General features: G+C 37.5%; 2 protein-coding genes across 5 annotated transcripts in view; one reads left to right on the top strand and one right to left on the bottom strand.

Annotated features, from left to right (window-relative positions):
- The first annotated feature begins 2,877 nt into the window (after positions 1-2,877).
- On the top strand, positions 2,878-20,422 carry LAMTOR3 (late endosomal/lysosomal adaptor, MAPK and MTOR activator 3). Of its 3 annotated transcripts, none has more exons than XM_029235137.1 (8): positions 2,878-3,017; positions 3,336-3,381; positions 5,973-6,007; positions 8,524-8,582; positions 10,114-10,247; positions 11,385-11,448; positions 13,138-16,169; positions 16,969-20,422. In XM_029235137.1, exons 2-7 carry the CDS (start codon positions 3,373-3,375, stop codon positions 13,209-13,211), a joined length of 375 nt encoding a protein of 124 aa, XP_029090970.1. In that variant the 5' UTR covers positions 2,878-3,017; positions 3,336-3,372; the 3' UTR covers positions 13,212-16,169; positions 16,969-20,422. The 3 variants fall into 3 exon arrangements, with proteins under 3 accessions (XP_029090970.1, XP_029090972.1, XP_029090971.1); XM_029235139.1 differs by adding an exon at positions 11,945-11,997 and having other exon boundaries at positions 2,920-3,017; positions 13,138-20,422; XM_029235138.1 differs by adding an exon at positions 4,277-4,334 and having other exon boundaries at positions 2,920-3,017; positions 13,138-20,422.
- DAPP1 (dual adaptor of phosphotyrosine and 3-phosphoinositides 1) overlaps positions 18,180-20,560 on the bottom strand; it is a 59,866-nt gene continuing 57,485 nt past the window's right edge. The window contains exon 9 of one of the 2 annotated variants that reach the window (XM_029235135.1): positions 18,180-19,909. In XM_029235135.1, the coding sequence (XP_029090968.1) occupies positions 19,841-19,909 (69 nt within the window). In that variant the 3' untranslated portion in view covers positions 18,180-19,840. The remainder of the gene's footprint in view (positions 19,910-20,560) is intronic. The other variant, XM_029235136.1, reaches the window with a different exon arrangement.

The raw sequence follows: 20,560 nt of genomic DNA, 5'->3' as shown, positions 1-20,560 counted from the left end.
GATCATCTGTTAAATCCCACTTTGGAGAACTGGCACACGGTCCTGATAATCTTTTAGGTCAGTAATATTTCCCTTAGTCCTATACCAACAGCAGTGTTATTGATGGGTAAATGCAAACAGATCAATCTGAGTACATAAGGAACTCTCCTATTGACATGCCATAATTTGGAAACCACCACACTTGGAAATTAAAAATCTTACTAGATTTTTCAATTTGTAGACATCGTGGTATTTGGGGATTTTGGAAAGCTGTGCTCTCCCTTCTTGCCACTCAAAAGGAAGAAAAAAATCAGCAATATTTTCCAGATCAACTACCATATAATAATGTCATTAAAATGGATAATTATGTTAAAATGAAAAGTAGTGCTTCCAGAAATTAGAAGTTCTTGCTAGAGTTCATATTTTGATTTGCCTCCAAACTTGGGGGCAAATGGTGGGGAGGTACGGGGGAAATACGGAGTTTTAGTTTTAGTCAGGGCCAGGACTAATGGTTTCTTGTAATCACTTTCATTCTACAAATGTTGAAATGAGTACCTACAGAATGCAAGAAACAGAGGCATTGTAGGAAACTGGAAAAAATCTAAACCGTGACCCTTCTTTCTAGACCTTATGGTCTCACTGGGTAAACAAACTAAATCTATGACACATAATTATGCACAAATAAATATCAACCATTCTTGGTAGTATATAGGAGCATTCAAGAGAATGCGATGGATGAGAAGGTGTTATAAGGAAACAAGATTTAAATAACTAAGGCAGAAAATGAAGGGGTTTAGAACATGCCACCCTGAAATATGCCACTTTAGCATATTGATTATTTTGATCTGAAGGCACTAGGAAACAGCAAATGCAGGAAGGGCTCTCTGACCTCCTACTTTCTACTTAAAGGCTTGTCATAAAACTTCCCATGAGAAAGGTGCCCTCCCTCTACCAGGAAGAGAAGAACATTCTTATCACCAGAGATGGAACTGACACTGAAATGGACCTGTGCAAACAAACCTACTAAAATAACCCTTATCTTCCATTAGTTTATCCCATACGTTTAATAGTCACTGTTGTACAATCTACTGCCCCTAGCCCAAGCCCCCTTGTCTGTCTCATCCCCACAATTTGTTCTTTGTGTAAAAAGGTATATAAACTTTGGGCCTAACGGCTTTGGGTCTTCATTTTCCTTCTGAAGACTCCCATGTACATGTAAAAATATTCAATGGATTTGTATGATTTTCCTCCTGTTAATCTGTCTGTTAATTTCATTGTTAGACCCAGCCACAAAATCAAAGAAGGTAAAAGGAAGTTTTGCCTCTCCTACGAGAGAAATGAGCATTTCAGATTCGGGAACCTCCATAACTAGCATGGGAAGATAAGAGTCATTTGGATGGAAGGGTGAGGTAATCAATTCGGCTGGGAGTACAGGATTCACAATAGAGTGCATTTAGAAGTAAAATAAAATGACACGTTAGTGCCAGATTAAAGACTACATCAACTATTGTCTGCAATGGTATATCACTAAAGATTTTTTGATCAGCAATAATGTACGTTATTTTAGAAAGGGTTAACTGGCCATTGTTGAGTGGCTATTGATACAGTCTTGCTGAATGGAATAATGGTTTGAAGAACTGAAAAAATCTAGATGTAAAAAAGCATTGTTAAGGAAGAAAAGAACATGAGGAAGGAAAGAGAGCAAAGATGATACCTGATGAAATCTTGGAACCAACATGGACATAGATCAGGAAACAGGTTTACTGGCGTTTTTAGAGCCTTTGACTTAGAACTGACAGACACGTGTAGAAATATTCAACATCCAACAAGCAGCTGAAAATATGAACCTAGAACTCAGATGAAAAGTGCAGATTTAGGACTCACATTCTCAGGACACTGTGGAAAGGGAAAAACAGCAGAGGAATCAAAGACAAACTTTAAATGCCTTCATTTAAGAGGAGGCTAGAGTGGGTGAGGAGCTAAAATAAGTGCAGTGTCCTAGAAGCTAAGAAATGAAAGGAAGGAAAAGGAAGTGCTCTTCAATGACGTCAGTTGCTATGGAACTGTCAAGTTCACTTGTAATGACAAGGAGGTCATTTGTAACAGCTGGGAGCTTTGTAGTTTACCATTTCATCCTCCTAAGGATAACTAGGAAATAAGTATCTTTTCACCACGTCTTGGACTATGGTTCCTTTTGCACTTCTACTTTTTGGGATTGGAGTTGACAATCAGTCGAAAACAAGTTCCCATAGACCTCATTTTCCTACCACCTACTGTAGGTTTTCCTTAAATGTGCACACAAGCAATGCACCAAACAAAAAGTAATGTAGGCAGTCCTTAAAGGTATAGCCTTCTAAGTCAAGGGCCAATGAAAGAAAGTTGTTCAATGTCTGCATATGTAGAGGCTTCAGGTACACACATAACTCATCTCCAGAAAGCTCATGGATCCTCGATTCAATCTAGGCAGGGCCTTGAGTCACAGTACGTGGGTAGCACCCATGGGAAAGCCAAAAGAGACTAGTAAATTGGGGTCAGAAACCTATGGACCTTTGACTTCTAATCACGGGCAATCTGGTGTTTGCTGTTCAGCGTGTAACACCACCCCTTCAAATTTCTCAATCTACAAGAAGAGGTTTTAAGATAACGGGCCCTAAAAAAAACTAATGAGATTTTTCCACCTTCTCCAAACAAAAACGTCTTCTTGCTTGCGTTTTCCGGGGGTCTTCACGGCTCAGCGATCTCTTAGGAATCTCGATCCGACAGCCGAGGTCGCGACGTCCGGGTCTCTGTGCAGGTGCAGGAAGCAGCCCCCGGGTTGGGGGGCAGGGGTCAGGCTGGGCGCGTCGCGCGGATGCGCGCTCCCTTTCGCCGAAGCACCTCCCCGGAAATCCGGCGTCACCGGGGTCGGAGGTCTGGGAAGTGCTTCCTGGAGCATGGAGGCGGTTACAAATCACGTGACAGCGGCTTTTAGAAGAACCTGTGTCAGAAGCTGTCGTCTGAAGTGACAGCTCAGGGAACCGGGCAGCCCAGAAACCCAGGTAACTGGAGCCAGTTTGCCCGGTGTTAGGCTTGGGCCCGCAGGTGGCGCGGGCGGTGAGACGGAAGAGAGAACGCCCCTTTCGTCTCCCCTTTAGGCCTGAGTTTTGGGTGTGAGAGGGTGAAGTGGGCTGAGGTCAGGCATCTCAGTTACCCGTCTGGGTATGTGGAAACTCCGAGTGCCTTCAGCCTCCCTGTCACGAGCCCTGGAGTCGCGGATCCTTGTCTGACCCTGAGGAAGGCTAACCCCGCGTATTGGGTTGGAGGTGGGGAGGGCGAGGAAGTGGTGAGAGGAGAGTCATCAGGAGTTTCTTTTTCAGGCGTGGAGACTGATCCTGCGAGAGGAAGGGGTTCATCATGGCGGATGTGAGTTTACACAAGAGGAAGGAGAGAGTGGGCGGGGAGAGGTAGCGCTTCCCAAGTACAAATTTGTTTCGTTTTAGCGCTTCCCTCCACTTCATTATTTTCTCTAGGATCCGAAGTGAGAGATTAATTTGAGTAGTTTGCGGGGTCCCGAGTTTCTGCCTGGAATGGGCTTGGAGGACTCTAAGGTGCCTGAGGTTGAGAAGATTTTTTTTTCCCACGCCCCAGTTCTGCGGGCATGAGAGAAGCTCTGCATATCTACCATTTCGATTTCTAAATGATGGTTTGTTGCTCTGAATCTTTTTCCAGTAAGTGTTACGTCTCTCTGAGCTTATTGTAGCAATTGCAGATGATTTATAACCAGCACGTCTTTAGCACAGCAATACACGCAAATACAAGCAAAATTCTAAACTTAGAGAACTTCACTCCTAGAAACAGCGGGTAATTAATACTGTTAACGTCTGTGTTTGTTTATAGTTTACATACTGTTATTTTGCTGACATACATGCTAAACATTCTTTGGAACCTTGAACATACACTCATTTAATTCTTACAGTAACTTTTATGAGGTAGGCACTATTATTATCATCCCTGTGTTATAGATGAGGGTGCTAAGGCACAGAAAGATCAAGTGACTTCCTCAGGTTACACAACTAGGAAGTTGTGGAGTCAAGATAGCAACCCAGGCAGACTGGCTCCAGAGCCCGTGCTCTTAACCAGCACACTAAATGGTCATTCAACATCAATATGAATCGGATTTTTCTGTTTAGGTTGCAAGATTATGTTTTTCAACAGTTAGCAACTTTTTATGCCTTTATCACTCCATTTTTGGGTGTCTTCCATTATATTTTTGAGGCCTTATTCTCCAGGCATAATCAAATCACTAAATTCTTTTCAGCATCTCCCTTGAAAAGATTGCTGTAGTAAGGGCTGTGAGAGAAATAAAGATGACTAAGGTATGATTTCTTTCCTTAAGGGTTTCTAAAGTTAAAAAAAAAAGTATAGTAAGCAAGTGATCATACATGTGCATACATTATTGTGTAAAAATTCAAAGGAGAGAGGGATTGCCTCGGTTTGTCTTTATCAGGAAAGCTGGTTTGGAGTATTTGGTGGTTGAGATTAGCTCTAAATGATGAGTAGCAATTTTTTTTTTTTAAAGGCCGAGAAGGTATTACTAGTAGAACAAATAGCATAAGCAAAGTTAGAGATAGGAAAGGAAAAGATGTATGTGGAGGAGCTGTGAATAGTCCATTTCAGCTGCGGCTGAGGAAGTGTATGAGGGAGTGGTAGGAAGCAAGACTGTAAAATTAGTTGTAGACCATATTGTAGGGAGCCTCAGATGTCTACAGAATTTGTACATAATTTGGTAAACAGTGGAGAGCCATTCAAACATTGATTCTTGATCTTGGCTGCACAGGGAATCATGTGGGGAGCCCCTCCAAACCAGGCATCAGAGTTATTTTTATGCTCTCCAGGTGTTTTCCATAGCCAGGGTTGAGAATCACTGCAACTATAGATTTAGAGAAGGAGAATAATATGATTATTGGCATTGTGTAGAAATGTGTGGGGTAGAAATGGTAGACCGTCATACCAATTGGGAGGCCAGTGTAAGTCATAAACAGTAAACTGAACCTAAACCGTAACATCATTTGGAAAGGAGAGAAGAACATCAGTTTAAAAACATTTGGCTTCACAAGTGATTTTTAAAGTGATACATGTGAGTTTTGGGTTAAATATTACTTTATGTTTCAAAGCTGAGTAAGTAACAGGGATTGGTAGTGCCATTAGTGGAAACAAGAAGAAATTGGGGAAATCTGGATTTCGGATGAAAAGTGATGAGTTGAGCTTTGTGATAGTGTGTGCAAAGATAAGCTGATGGTGATAACATGAAATAAAGTGAACGTCCAGGTTTGGAGAATAGTAGGGATTAAAGGGCCAAAACACTCTGATTTACCTATGTAGAGCTCATGATTGATGCCGGGATTGTCAATGAAACTCCCCAGATGAGAGAGTGTAATGAGACAATGTAGTCTTCTGTTTCTTTAGTCGTAATTGTGTACCATGCTAAACACTTGACACACATTGTGGTTTGTCTTTAGCCATGCGAGGAAACTGAGTTTCAGAGAAGCTCGTCAACTTACCAAGACTGTTAAAGTGATGTTAGAAAGTCTGTGCATATGGAAAGATGTTCATAATATATTCTCAAGTGAACACAAAGTTAGCAACAAGAAGATGTACAATAGTATGAAAAGTATGATCTAATATTACTGCTAATATGTATTTGTGTTTCCACTTCTGGATATGCTAATCGCTTTACATGCATCGTATCAATAAAGTTCAATAACAATCTTATGATGTAGGTTCTATAATTATCCCTACTCAACAAATAATGAAACTGAGGCTTAGAGAAAAAGGTTAGTTAACTTGTTGGAAATCACACAGCTAGTTAAAGCATCAAATCAGAAAGAGAAAGAACACAAGCAAGAATGGTTATGAATGAATACTTAAGTTACCTGAGATGTGGATAGGACGGTGTCTAGAGAACCAGTACAAGGCATTATTATTATAATACGATTTTTTATATTCTCTTTCAGGACCTAAAACGATTCCTGTACAAAAAATTACCAAGGTAAAAAATTACTAATTTGTTAGTAAATAAATTCTGCTTAACATATGTTAATTTTATGTAGTATTTTGTTTCTGTTTATCTTAGACTAATATATGTGTATTATGCTATTATTCAGCACTTTCAAATATCTAACATAATGTTATGTAGCACAAGTGATGTGCTTTGAGTTTGCAGATAAACAACATGAGCCCTTAGAGAAGTTACATGACTTGTCTGAGGTTAAACAGCTAGTGAATGCCAGAGGGCTAGAACCCAGATTTCTTGCCACTTTAGAGTTCTTTCATAGCGATTTACTGGATTATACTTTGACGTAGTTGGAGTAATTTCAAGGGGAAAAAACCTAAGAATTTGCCTTTATTTTTCACATTGCTTGTAAGACCTAATTGCTGAGTCTACATAACCGGAAAATGCTAGACTTAGCAGCTCATACTTGGAAAAATCACAAGGCTTTCTTCTCCCTGCCCACAGTCCATTTGATGCACCATTTTGTAAATTAGGCTCTTGTGTTGAGGACAGTGACTTCCTTTTAGGTATTTTACTGATTCAAAGGACTTTGTCACTTTAGTTGAATTAAAATTCACATTTAGTTTAATGTAAAATGATACCTTAGAGTTAAGGGCATGAAAGAGAGGAATATATTGAGACATCCATTCTCACATTCCAGAAGAATTGAATAACCTTTGAATTAGTATAGCAGAATATGTAGTGAGATCCTTTTTTTTTTAATTTTTATTTCTTATTCTCCAAATCTGTTTGATGTTAAAAAGGTTTTAGATGTCAATTTACATAGGTGGGGAAAGAAAAAGAAAAACACTTGTTTGGATTTTTGCCTAAATTGGTTTGTGTGGTTTGCCTAGGCTTGTGCCTTTACTCTGATTACAGAGCAGTTGAAATTAGTATTATCTTCTAGTTTTGATTTATCTATATTCTTCTCTACTCAGAAAGAAATCACTACTGAAGTGTTATTTGTTACCATTGACTTTATGTTAATATGATACTTAGATTCATTTTTACTGTCTCCCTCCTAGTACTGGCAACTGTAAAGACAAGCTGCCGATTCTGTTCTCAACCTAATGATCAGCAGTACCAGTAGCCTCAGCTTTGCACAGTAGGGCAGGGCCATAAAGATGACCATCCAAGCTGGAACTGTCCAAAGCAATTTTAATTATCAAATTTCTAGATTTTGACTTAAATGAGAGATGTGTGACTCTTCCTTTCACTATAACACTTAGAGGCTATTGTAGGGTTACTAACTGGCCTAATTTCGATATTGTTATGTCACAGGGAATAGGGAGAGAGGTGGGGAAGCCGCCAGTCAGTGGAGCAGTCACAATACACAACATTCATCAGATAAGTTCACCATCTTGTATGGACATGGTTTGTGGCACCCCAAAATAATTACAATAGTAACATCAAAGATCATTTATCACAGATAACCGTAGCAAATATGGTAATAATGAAAAAGTTTGAAATACTGTGAGAATTATCAAAATGTGACACAGAAGCACAAAGTGAGCACATACTGTTGGGAAAATGGTGCCCATAGATCTGCTCGGTGTAGGGTTATCAAAGCTCAGTAAAGTGCAGCCCAGTAAAATGAGGTGTGCCTGTAGTTACAGGACTGTAGGCTTTGTGTTACAGTTAAGGGGCTATAGGTCCTTTGTAAATGATGAAAGTTTGAGGATGTTTCCCCATTATAATTTTTAACATTTTTGTGCTCTAGGGATTCTCACTAATAATTTAGTATTTAAACTGCATGGATAAATTATGTCATTCTCAGTGTGCACAGGTGACAACATTGATGTTAATATTTTTGAATGTTAATTATGTACCAACCACCCTCTGCTTTACATGCATTATTTTTAAAATTTCACAGTAGCCAAATAAGTACACTTATCCCCATTTTCAGATTAACTGAGACTTAGATAGAGGTTTTGTAACTGACACAAGGTAGCTTAAACAGTAAGCACCAGACTCTGAACTGGAAACCAGGTCTTTCTAACTTCACAGCTGTAGACTTAACCATTCTGCTTACTTTTTGTGTAGGCGTGGCTGAAAGGATTGCTGTATGACCTCCATTCTTTCTGTCCTGGTCCCTCAGCTTACAATGATCTTTCTGCCCCTCTTTTCTTAGTACCATAGCATCTCAGCTGAGATACCATTTCCTCAAGGAAGCCTTCCCTGACCCACCTGTCTGAATCAACCCCCCTTTTATAGGCTCACGTATCCCCATATATCTCTTAATGGCACTTCCCAAGTTGTAGTTTTATATTTGCATGAGGTGATCTGAATGATAGCTGCTCTCCTTTTAGATTATAAGTTGTGTGAAGGCAACAGTGTCTGTTTTTGTTTGTTATGGTGGAAGAGTTTTGGCAAACATGTTATAGGACCTTATATCAATAATTGAGTTCCCATGGTTTTTCAGAAATAATACATGAAAATTACCGTTATGACTTTGAAGGTACATATTTTGAGAAAATGTTTTATAATATTTTAACTTCTTGTTTTCTTTCTAGTGTTGAGGGGCTCCATGCTATTGTTGTGTCAGATAGAGATGGAGTGCCTGTCATTAAAGGTAAAATGGAGCAATTACATGCCAGTGTCCTGTTTGCTTTTGAATAAAAATGTATTTATATCTGAGTAATATAGAAGGCAAGCATAAAATAACCCATTTCAATACATTCAGGAGATGGTCTTAGTTTGGGAGGAAATGTTTGCTTTTGTGTGTTGAAGGCTGGGTTGGAATCTTAAGTAACTTATTATATATCAAATGTATCACGATATCATCCAGAGTTTAAGCTTGGATTTATCACAAACCCAGTTTCCCATTAAAGACATTTTATGTAAACGATTAGTAAATCTAAGTGATGAGAGTGGGCATATATGCAGCTAGATATATTATACACACAGACTCCCCCAATATATGTTTTTTATCAGTATTGCTAGTAGTTTTAGGATAAACATCCATACATTTGAATTAACATAAATTTATTGTTTTGTTTACTCTTTCTTGTTCTGCTTCCTTACTGGAAGTAAGATTTTGAAAAGCTTTTAACTTCACAATTACTTTAGTTTACCAGAATCTAACAATAATTTTTGCCTAAAGAAGAACTGGTTAACCTAAGGAAAAAATAAAAGAAAGAAAAAGAAAAAAAATTCTTTTTGCCTGAGTTTTACCTTTTTTTTTAAAGTATATATGTCACAGAAAGAGTAAATAATGTTCTGCATATTTTGTTTACAATTTATTTTCCACCTGGGGTTATCATATATGTCAGATAATTTCAGACTTTAGAATTGAAAGAAAGTTTAGAAATTAGCTAATTTAGTTCTTTCATTTTATAAATGAAAATGGTCAAGCACAAAGAATACATTGTCAGTCCAAAGTTGCACATGAGTCAGTGACAAGATAGGCAAAGAACCCATCATCTCCTGATGTGTGATCCAGTGTGCTTTCTAACCCAGCATAGAGCATAGGTAGCCATGGGCAAGTCACTTACCTTTTCTCAGTTCTGTAATGAGGGCTTTGAAGAAAGTAATCTCAGAGATTTTCCAGTTCTCATGTTCTTTCTGAGGATCGCTGTGTTAAAAGCCTTAAGCTCAGAACTCGCTGGTACAACTAACTCCACTTAGACCTTTTAATGAGTGAAAGAAACTTAAAACACATGGCCAGTTGTAGAATTATTATCATCTACAAAAGATACTTCTGTGGGTTTTATAAGAGCAAAGGTTTTTGAAGCTTTTTTTTTTACTATTCTAGCTTTGCTCTCAGTTAACCAAAACATTCAATTTATTAATTGTACTGATAATCATAATCTGTGTTTTAAGTTAGATATTAAGAAAATGGAAACAATTAGTATTCATTTGAAAATTTTAAAAAATTGTGAGAACCAGCATTTCTTCCCTTAGTTATGATCACTTAACTTCTGGCTGAGTGGTTTTTCCCACCTAAATTGATGAGACCCAGTTAGTAATGTGATTTTCAGTATTGTGAAGCATAACCATTGTGATCCATTTTTTACAGGTTTATGTTAAAAAAAAAAGTGCTCTAGATCTTTTCCCTACCATATTTCCTGCATAATTTTTACTTAAATCATTTATATTTCCAGTGGCCAATGATAATGCTCCAGAGCATGCTTTGAGACCTGGTTTCTTGTCTACTTTTGCCCTTGCAACAGACCAAGGGAGCAAACTTGGACTTTCAAAAAATAAAAGTATCATCTGTTACTATAACACCTACCAGGTAAGTTCATAATTATCAAATGGTTTGCTGATGATTTCAACTATTATTATGTCTTCTGTATAAAATAGTTTGTTTTATAATTCTAAATTTTAGTTTCGAAGGGGATGGAATTATAAAATCTTAACCTTCAAATTGGTTATGTTAAACTGTAGTAATTTTTTTCACATTTCAGCAATTAATTACTATAGAAAATTAGATTAAAAGATTTAGTAGTAAAGTATATGTTATCCTAAAAAGGGTAAATCAGGTCACTATTACCTCCAGTAGATGGTGCCCTTAGCTTATTTAACAACTGTGATTTCTCAAATGACACACTTTTTTAATTGTGGTGGTGACAGGTACAGAATTTTCCTTGAAAGTCAAATGATAAGTTATTTAAATTTGTTATCACTACTAATTCCTTCATTTGGTTTGAAATATATAAAATAAGTGAGGTTATTATTTGTGGGAAAGAAATTAGTTGCTACATATCTCTTGACCTCCAGCTGGATTTTCTTCTTTAGAATAAATTAATCACTTCTACTTTAGAACAATGTTTCCCAGAGTATATCATGTACTACTGATGCTACATAAGTGACATTTTTTATTTTAAAAGTTATATATTTTAATGTCTTTTAGGCAAGAGATAACCAGCCCATCTGACCTTTAATTTAGCCAATAAGGGTTAGGTTGAAGCTAAATTTTTTAAAAAGATAGTTGATTCAAAGTTAATTTAAATTTAAATTAATTTAAATTATAGTGGTTCAGAGGAGGCAGAAGATCATTAAGTTATAACCACTTGAATGACTGAGAAATACTGCCTTGACCTATTTGCTTATCAAATATTTATTGAGCCCCTATTATGTAATTGACACTCTGCAGGGCTTTAGAAGATAAAAAAAGATGAAGAAGACACAGCCCCACCTTAAAACTTTCCAGGCTAAGTGGTATTAATGTCTCTAAGAGATAATCAGTAAGCCTGTTTTATGGAAATACTTACTTTCACTGTTGCATGTTTTCATGATGTAATACCATGATGTTAGGCTAGTATCTTACACATTGACCATTTAAAGTTTTTTGGAAGATTAAGATATTTCATCTGAACTACACTACCTTTTCACTATGTAACATATTATTTAGATCTTGTTCTCTTTTTAGGTGGTTCAATTCAATCGTTTACCTTTGGTGGTGAGTTTCATAGCCAGCAGCAATGCTAATACAGGTGTGTTTTAATACGGCTTTTAATTCTTTATAATACCATATCTGAGCAGTCTAATATGATAGGAATAGCAGATTTAGAGTAAGAAAACCTAAATTCATGGTCCAGTCTACCATCTGTTCCTTGATCTCTGGAAGTGTAACTTCTCTGAACTGTGTTTTTCATATCTGTGTAATGGAGCTAATGTCTGCTTTCTCGATCTTGTGCGCTTATTTTTTAGTTCAAATGAGACAGTGTATAGGTAAGTGATCGTTTAAGATAGAAAGGAAAATTAAATGTTATCTCCACCTCTTGAATGCTATATCTTGCTCACGTTACAACAGTTTAAGAAAACAAAGAAGAGTAGAGAAGATAACCAAACAGAACACGTAAAAACGATCAAGGATGAGTTCAGTTCCATATAGACCAATCTATAAAATGTTGAACAATAGTGGGCAAGATGAATGTGATTGAGAATTTAAAGAGTGTGACTAGGATGAATATACTCATTCTTCTTTAGGGTGGAAGAATTTGAGGACGAACACTGGGAAGCTGTACTTTCTAAAGAGGATAGTAAGATCTCATTGTATCCAGTAGCCTTCACTGTCTATTTTCATGTAAAATAATGACAGTATTCAGTTGAATTGTAATTTTTTTCCTCTTTTGGTTAAAGTGGAATTTTTTAAGGTCTGTCTCCTTCAGCTTTCACCGCTGTTAGAACTGTTATGCATTCCTTTTCTGTTTTATCTCTTTCCAAGCTCTTTGAGCCCGCTTTGTTTCCAGCTATGTCACTGAAGCCTGTATTTAGATTCCTCATCTTTAAAATGAGGGGTTTAGATCTGATGATCTATTGGGTCTCTTCCATTTCTAAATGTTTTGAAGCTATAAAATATCATATATGAAAACACTTTATAAATTGTATAGGATGGTAGTGGTGTCAATATTTTAAGTATATTAAACCTCAGTTCTGATAAATCAGTCATGTGATAAAATCATCAGTTGTTATAAATTATGATAATGTGCAGAACTGTATTTTAGTATTGATACTTAGAACATTTCCTTGAGAATCCCAGATGCTTTTAATGCTCTGTGAGACAGAGGAAGATCTTTATTTGAGCATAAAACAAGCAGTATTTAAGATATATATAGCCTTCTACTCTGGTAAACTAAGGGGAAGCTAATTTCTAGACTAGTTTGTTTCTTTCAGTATATGTTTTATACTCCTACCAAGCATCTTTAAAATTATTGTTTTCATTTGAAATACCCATTTATATCTTAGCTTTATTGAATTTATATAATAAATATTTGATTATTCCTTTGCTATCTACCTATCTTGATAAAGTTCATTAAAATTGGCTCAGGAAAAAAGTATACCTTTTTTTAGTAAAAATCATGTGTATTATTCCTGAATCAGTGCAGATTTTGAAATAATAAGGTATAAATTAAAGTTTTCCTTTCAAAACTAACAAAATTATAGCACATATGTAATTCATTTTACATCTTCTAATACATATAAATATTTTCATTTATTTATGTTAATAGATGATAAAAATAAACCATAATGAATATGGGTTTTTGATTATTTAGAATTACAATATTTTGTTTTAAGTATGTTTTAGTAATGGAGAATGAAATATGTCTCACTTTTTTAGTATTATACATTTTGATAAACATTTTTCTAATGTTCAAATTTTCTTAATCCCTTTGTTTTAGGACTAATTGTCAGCCTAGAAAAGGAACTTGCTCCATTATTTGAAGAATTGAGACAAGTTGTGGAAGTTTCTTAATCTGGCAGTGGTTTCTGTGTATACCTTATCTTCATTATATCAATCCAGCAATCTTTAGACCACAACAACACTTGTATCCATGTACTCAAGAAAGGGCCCCTTTTTCCACCTTACACTAGAGAAAGAGCCTATAGATAGAATTTACGGACAGATTGATTCTTATCTTTTCTTGTGTAGGGCCTTTTCTTATTTGTGAGATCTGGGGATTCCACAGAAATGGTTCAATCTATCACAGCTCCTATGGAGTTAGTCCAGTCACCAAATATGCATGAGATTCTATTCGGTGGCTCAGAATCAAAATGATACTTTGATCCACTTGAGCCATGAAGTGCTCCCTATTGTACAATATGCCAGGCCTGCAGAATGAAGCAGACTCTTTTTATTGTGAATAGTGAGGACATATTTTTCTTCATATTATTTTATTTGCATTGAGAGGAAGATAAAATGGCTTAGTAAAAGTAATAGAATCAGTACAATCACTAACTTTCCTTTGTATATATTATTTTGCAGTATAGGTGAGTATTACTAACTGATTTGATTCTTCTCAGAGGGTGCTGCTCTTTAATGGAAATGAAAATGATAGCTAATGTTTTTTTCTTCCACTCTGCTTTCTGTAACCAATCAGTGTTTTTTAATGTTTGTGTATTCTTTATAAAATTTAGATGTGATTCATTATTGAATTGTTTCCAATATTGGTATGTATGTAAACATGGTAGTATAGCCCTTTTTTTTCATACATGAGTATAAATAAAATAGTATTTTTAGAAGTACAGTTTGAGCACTATGTAGGTTTTTTTCCCCCAGACTGTTTTCAAACGTTTAAAGACTATAATTAACTTAATTCACTCTTTCAACCACACGAATAAGTGACTGTTTCACGTCTGGTTTGGAGACCGTTTTACCTAACATAAACTGTGAGTTGGAAAATAAACCTCATCCATGAGCCTAATTCAATCTCTGAAATTGGTATTATAGTTCTAGCATGTGCTTTTCATTTTCAGGAATGCAGTCCATCATTCAAGGTTGTTAATTTCCTCCTAGGATCTTTGACGATCAGAGTTTGTCACTGGTACCTGGCATTGAGCACCTACTGTGCACTATTCACTAGCGCTACCACATTGCAGAATTCTAAGGAGCACAGTGTACATCATATTTCTGTGCTCCAGGAGTGCATTTTACATGACATGTGTACAAATGCAGTCTCTCAAGTTGTGCAGTAAGATCAGCCGGGCACTGTGCCTGCCTCCTCCTTCTTGCCTTCCTTTCTTCCTCCCTCCTTCCCTCTCTTCTCCCATCCTCTACAAATATGAGACTAAATTGTGGTACCTATCTTTAAAGAATGTACAGCTTAGTAAACGGAACAGGTATAGGAAATGCTGTGATGAAGCTGTGCACAGGATGCTATAGAAAACACAGAGTGGGGCATTTAAATTGGGCAAGAACAACAGCCTTTACAAAGAAATAGAGGCAGGAGATATGTTTTACCTGCAGCATGCTATAAATAGTTAATTGTTATAACCTAATGAAGCATTAGACACATCCATTAAAATCGAGAATTCCCATTATCCAGATTATTATTTAATAGTGTCCAGGAAGTTTTTGCCAATGCAGTGATGCATGAAGCAAGAAAGTCTTTTATAAATGAGGTGACCAAAATTGTAATTACTGGTAATTTTATATGTATACCTACATACATTCATACCCACCACAGGAAAGAGAACTAATAAATGGAGATGTTTAACCTTTGCATGGTGAACACTGCTACTATTAAAATTTCTATTTTAAGGGGTATAATAGTTAAATTATTCTTTAGTTCATCCAGAAAAATAAGTTGAAACTTTCTAAGGAATTTTTGAAAAGGTAATATAAAACTAGATTATTTTTAAAGGATAGTGTAAAACTGCATCAGGTGCACAACTAGACAGATCAGTAGAACAGAACAACCCAGAAACAGACTTTAGTACATACATATGAGGAGTTAAAACATTGTGACGATGACATCATAAGTCAGTTGGGAAAGATTTATTAAAAAATCAGCACAGGGCTTCCCTGGTGGCGCAGTGGTTGAGAGTCCGCCTGCCGATGCAGGGGACACGGGTTCGCGCCCTGGTCCGGGAAGATCCCACATGCCGCGGAGCGGCTGGGCCCGTGAGCCATGGCTGCTGAGCCTGCGCGTCCGGAGCCTGTGCTCCACAACGCGAGAGGCCACAACAGTGAGAGGCCCGCGTACTGCAAAAAAAAAAAAAAATTAGCACAGACATTCTTTATGCCCTACTGATGGAAGTGTGAATTGTTATATCCTTCTAAATAGGACAACTTGGCAATCTCTACCAAACTCAAGTGCACATAACCTTTTACCCAATGTATTAGGATTCTCCAGAGAAAGAGAACCCACAGAGACAAAATATTTAATTTGGGCACCCCATGTTGAGTCAAATTGACACAAAAGCCCACAATTCCACTTCTAGATATTCATGTTACCGATGCATATGGATGTGTGAAAAGTATATACTTACAGTCATTGCAATTTAGTAACATTAAAGGATTGGAAACAAGTATCCATCATAGATGAGGTGACCTGTTGTTTGTTTTTTTTTTGTAACAATGCCATTTTATACCTGCTGTTCTCGGTGTAATTATTAGTGCTCCTTTCAACTCTGAAGGGTCCCACTTTAGATAGATTATGTGTTCACCCTAATCATAGAGGGTTGGTTAAAGAAATTTCTACATTTGCCCAATGGAAAAAAGAACGAAGACGACTTTGGGTACTGAGATGGAATGATCTCCAAAACATAACGTTCAGAAGAAAAAGCATGGTGTGAAACTGTGTGCTATGTTACAACTTATGTATAGGAAGAAAAAATATAGATGTATATTCATATTTGCTTGTATATGATAGGTATCTCTGAAGATGCACAGAATGTGGTAACATGGGTAGCCTCCGTGGAGTGGAACTAGGTAATTGGGGGACAGGGTTCCCAGGAGTGACCCTTTTCACTGTAAACTTTACTTATTGAATTGTTAACTATCCAAAAGTGATAAAATTAAAATTAACTAAATAAAATATTTCAGCAAACAACAAAATTTATAATAAAATGGTGATGAGGTATTTGGGAAAGAAAGTTGTATCACTTGGGGTTCACCAAAAAACAACCAGTAGGATATAAACATGAATTAGACTTAATTCAAGGGACTGGTTACCTGATTTTGGAAATTGGCAAGCCCCAAAATCTGCAGGGCAGGCCAGAAGCCTGGAAAATCTTGGGCAGGAGCTGAGGCTGCAGTCTACAGGGAGAATTTCTTCCCCATGGAAACCCCAGTTTTGCTCTTGAGGCCTTTCAACTGCTTGAATGAGCCCCACCCATGTTATGGAGCATAACCTCTTTTATATAAATTCAGGGGATTGTAGATGTTATTAAGCACATCTATGAAACAGCTTCATAGCAGCATCAAGATGAATTCTTTCTCAAGAAGGCTCTTGCTTTATTTTACGTGGCTGTCCACTAGCCAGACCTACTTGAAATGTCCACAGACTGGGCTGTTCTGTTTGTTAGTACAAAATAAGTTACAGAAGTTGAGGGTTAAGGGTTTAAAAAACAGCAGACATACTATGTCTATTGAATTTGATTTAAAAACTGGGATTGTGATAGTTGTATTTTTACTTCAGTGTTCTAATAACTTAATTGGATTTTACAAATTCCCAGTCTGGGATAGAAAATAAATTTTAAAAGAAAATAAATCTGGCCCTTTTCCACAGATAATTTAAGAAGCTCTGCTCGACGTCATGCCCAGACAGCCTGAATTGTGGTGAGCAGAGTGTAGGCTCAACGTGGCTGGGAAGACTTTGGCAAAACTACAAGTTTGCTGCAGTTGACCTGAAGTAGCAGTAGAGGAGGGAAGTAGAGTTTATATTCATCCTGTAATAATTCTCTTGCTCTCTGCCTGAAACAGGGACTCAGTGTAACTCCCTGACCTGCACCCCGTGCGTGAGTGAGAGGGAAGGACCAAAGAGCCCAGTCTCCCGAGTGCCCTGGGCTGGAGAGAGAGGCCTGTGGCCTGCTGAGTGTCCTCCTGTCCAGTGGCCCAGGAATAGGGACGGGTTTCCCTCCGAGGCAGTAACAGCCATCTTACCGTTGAGTGGGGCGCTCTCCTGGTCCAGAGGCAGCAGTGCTTCTGCGGGGCAAGATTTTCCCGGGGTTGGGGGGATTCTGAGAATAACTGCTAATCCTTCGGCTGTGTCTTGAGGTACTTTATGATGAGCACATACTGTTAGCGACAGAGCTTGACACAGATAGCTATTCTCCCAAACAGCCCCACTCCGATTTGGCACGAATCATCCTCCCTCATCCTAGGGCCCTTCCCTGAGATCCCTCGGGGTGAGATCATGATCACTTTTCAGGGCTGAGACAGGTAAAGAGAGCAGGTAAAGCATCTGGGGTAGTACTAATTGCATGGTGTATGTTAGATCGCCCTTTTCATATCAAAACCCTCCAAACAATGGCTTTATCCCAGCTGAAGCCCACTCCATCATATAGCTTTGTGTGCCTCACTTGAAGTATTTATCGTATTTACTTCTGTACGTCGTCATGGATGTATTTCTTATCTTTTCCATATTCAACTGAAAACTCCTTGAGGACGGGGACTATTTCTTCAACTCTGAATCTTTCAATCCTTTGTAGCTCATAGTCTAACCAAAGTGGACTCTTCATTGCTATTTATGATATTAATTGGTTATATTTCTTTTAAATTACAGTTATTAAAAACACTTTAGTAGCAAAATATTACAGGCACAGCAAAATCATGCTGTTTTTAATAAACATAACCAAAGAATGTAAATAAACATGACATATTTTACAAAAAATGAAAACAATGTTACCTACACAACACACTTGGATCTAAGAAAACAAAACAAAACTGTACGTCTCAGTGAAGATTTATGTCTAACTCCTTACTTTGCAAACTTAATACTTTTTTTTTTTTTTTTTTTTTGCGGTACGCGGGGCTCTCACTGCTGTGGCCTCTCCCGCTGCGGAGCACAGGCTCCGGATGCGCAGGCCCAGCGGCCATGGCTCACGGGCCCAGCCGCTCCATGGCATGTGGGATCTTCCCGGACTGGGGCACGAACCCGTGTCCCCTGCATCGGCAGGCGGACTCTCAACCACTGTGCCACCAGGGAAGCCCAACACAATACATTTTAACTTGACATTTGCTATATTCTGTATGATACAAACATTACAAAATACATTAAAAACCTTGTTGAAACATACAAAAATTTAATGTAATTTCTGAGTCCTAGATGTTTAAATAACAGAAGAAACGTATTCAACAAAGTAGCCCTTTGGACTGCAAGAGCAGCATCATATCATAGCTTTGCTCCACAACATTTTTGTTTGGGCTCTTCCTCCACTTTTGTCTCCCTTCAAACTTCAGTCTAAAAAAGCAGTATTAATAAAGATAATAGAAGGGGTTAAAATCTATTTAGGAGCTCTGGATGCCAGTATCTCATCCCCCTATTTCAATCCCCTTGTTCTGGCTTGAAAATGCTGTGTAACAAACACAGCATTACCCTTTGCATGTGGATTTAGTGTTACTCCCTCAATAGACAAAAGAAGTTCCTCTTGAATAAGGTGTAGGGTGCTCCATGCAGTGCAAGGTACATCTTTCTTCTCTTGGGCAAATACCTCCCTCTCACTCTGGGGAAGGGATTGTTGTAACACACTCTACTTGGAAAGTTTCTTTCAGTCTGTTTGAGAAGTGTTGGATGAAGATAACTTAGTGCTTACAAGTGCTCTATTACTGTTATAATAATTATCGTGATAATTATTATTAAACTACAAGTTACTACTTTATCACTCTTCCTCAATTTATGTTTTCTCACTCTTTAAAGCATTTCCCCCAAAATGACTAAAAGAGATGCTTTTTTAAGATTGTACCTTCCATTATCCTTATCATCTTACCCAATAGCCCATAGGAGATTTAGTTCTCACAGGTTTATCATTAGAGGGGAAGAAAGGACCCGGTAGATATCTGAGCCTTTTACAAAGAGAAAATAAATACTACAAACATTTTCCATTTTAGTTTTGGAAATTGTTTTGTTTTTTGTATAAAGGGGAAAAAAAGTAAAAACAACACTGCTCCTCTGCCCCAATCTTGGACATTTGCTATCCCAATACACTTTCTGAAAAGCAGTCTAAACCTCGGGCTACATATATAGCTGTTTCCTTCCTGGATAATAGCACAACTTGGAAGTCAGATGAGTTGACCCTGGTGCAGAGTGGGACTTTGGGTAACTAATGTCAACCAGCTTGGGGACAACAATGAGGGAAAACAAAAACCATCTCCCATCGCGTGTTCTAAGATCGAGCACACCTGGTCGCAGTGGTTCATCCGTCTCCATCAGAACGAGGAGCCTTCGGTATTCTCAGGGACATGGTAGGATCTTGAAGGGCAGCAGTATTCTGTGAGTCAGCAAATGTGGTGTCTTCTGAGAGGTCCAAATCTGCATCTGCTTTTGATTTGTTTCTACAGAAAAATCCTTAGCTTTCATCTGAAACCTGCTGTGGATCACAACATCAGGAACATTCCACCCTGCTCCTGGGTCAGGGCATCCCTCATCGAGGAAGGTCTGTCTATTTAAAGATGAATGAGCGAGATCGGATTGTGCCTTCCCCTCGATCAAGCTGTTTTCTTATTTGAGACTGCAAGAAAGCACACCCACGTGTATTTATTATTGAGCAACTTTAAGATAACAGACTTTGGCTTTTAACAAATATTAAATAAGAAATGCTGACTAGTAAGAAAACCGTGCAACTGCAAATTAATTATCATGTCCCCTCCTCCCCAAGTTTTATTCTGGTTTTCTGTATTTTTCTCAGGAGACTATACTGTAAAGTGGTTGCTAAAACATGCACAAATTGGGAACTGGCCTAATACTTTTAGTAATCCATAAAATGCAATACTATTCAACGAATCAAAATGAAGATACAGATCTAAATTTATTGATTTGGAAAGATGTTCATGATATATTGTTAAGTGGAGTTAGCAAGTAAAGAACACTGCAGAATGATGAAATTTTGTTTCTAATATTTATTTGCAGAGGGAGAAGTCTGAAAGGATGTGCATTTGATATATTTTTACTTTAAATTTTCTATAATGATTGTGTCACTTGCATAGTCACAAAACAGAAGAAATAAAAAATGATTCGTATTTGAGCAAAAGCTTCATATGGCAGAGTATTTCCCCATTGAATATCAAATACATTGGAACTGTCTCAGAATGAGTAGTATATTGCTTTGGATCTCAAACTGAAAAGATAACCAAAAGCAAAAATCCCAGTATTTGGAAAGGAA

Source organism: Monodon monoceros, unplaced genomic scaffold, assembly GCF_005190385.1.
Source record: "Monodon monoceros isolate NGI ecotype Baffin Bay Population unplaced genomic scaffold, NGI_Narwhal_1 Super_Scaffold_20, whole genome shotgun sequence".
Classification (NCBI taxonomy): Eukaryota; Metazoa; Chordata; class Mammalia; order Artiodactyla; family Monodontidae; genus Monodon; species Monodon monoceros.
Note: the sequence above shows the minus strand (reverse complement) of the source record. Positions and strands in the feature narration are given on the sequence as shown.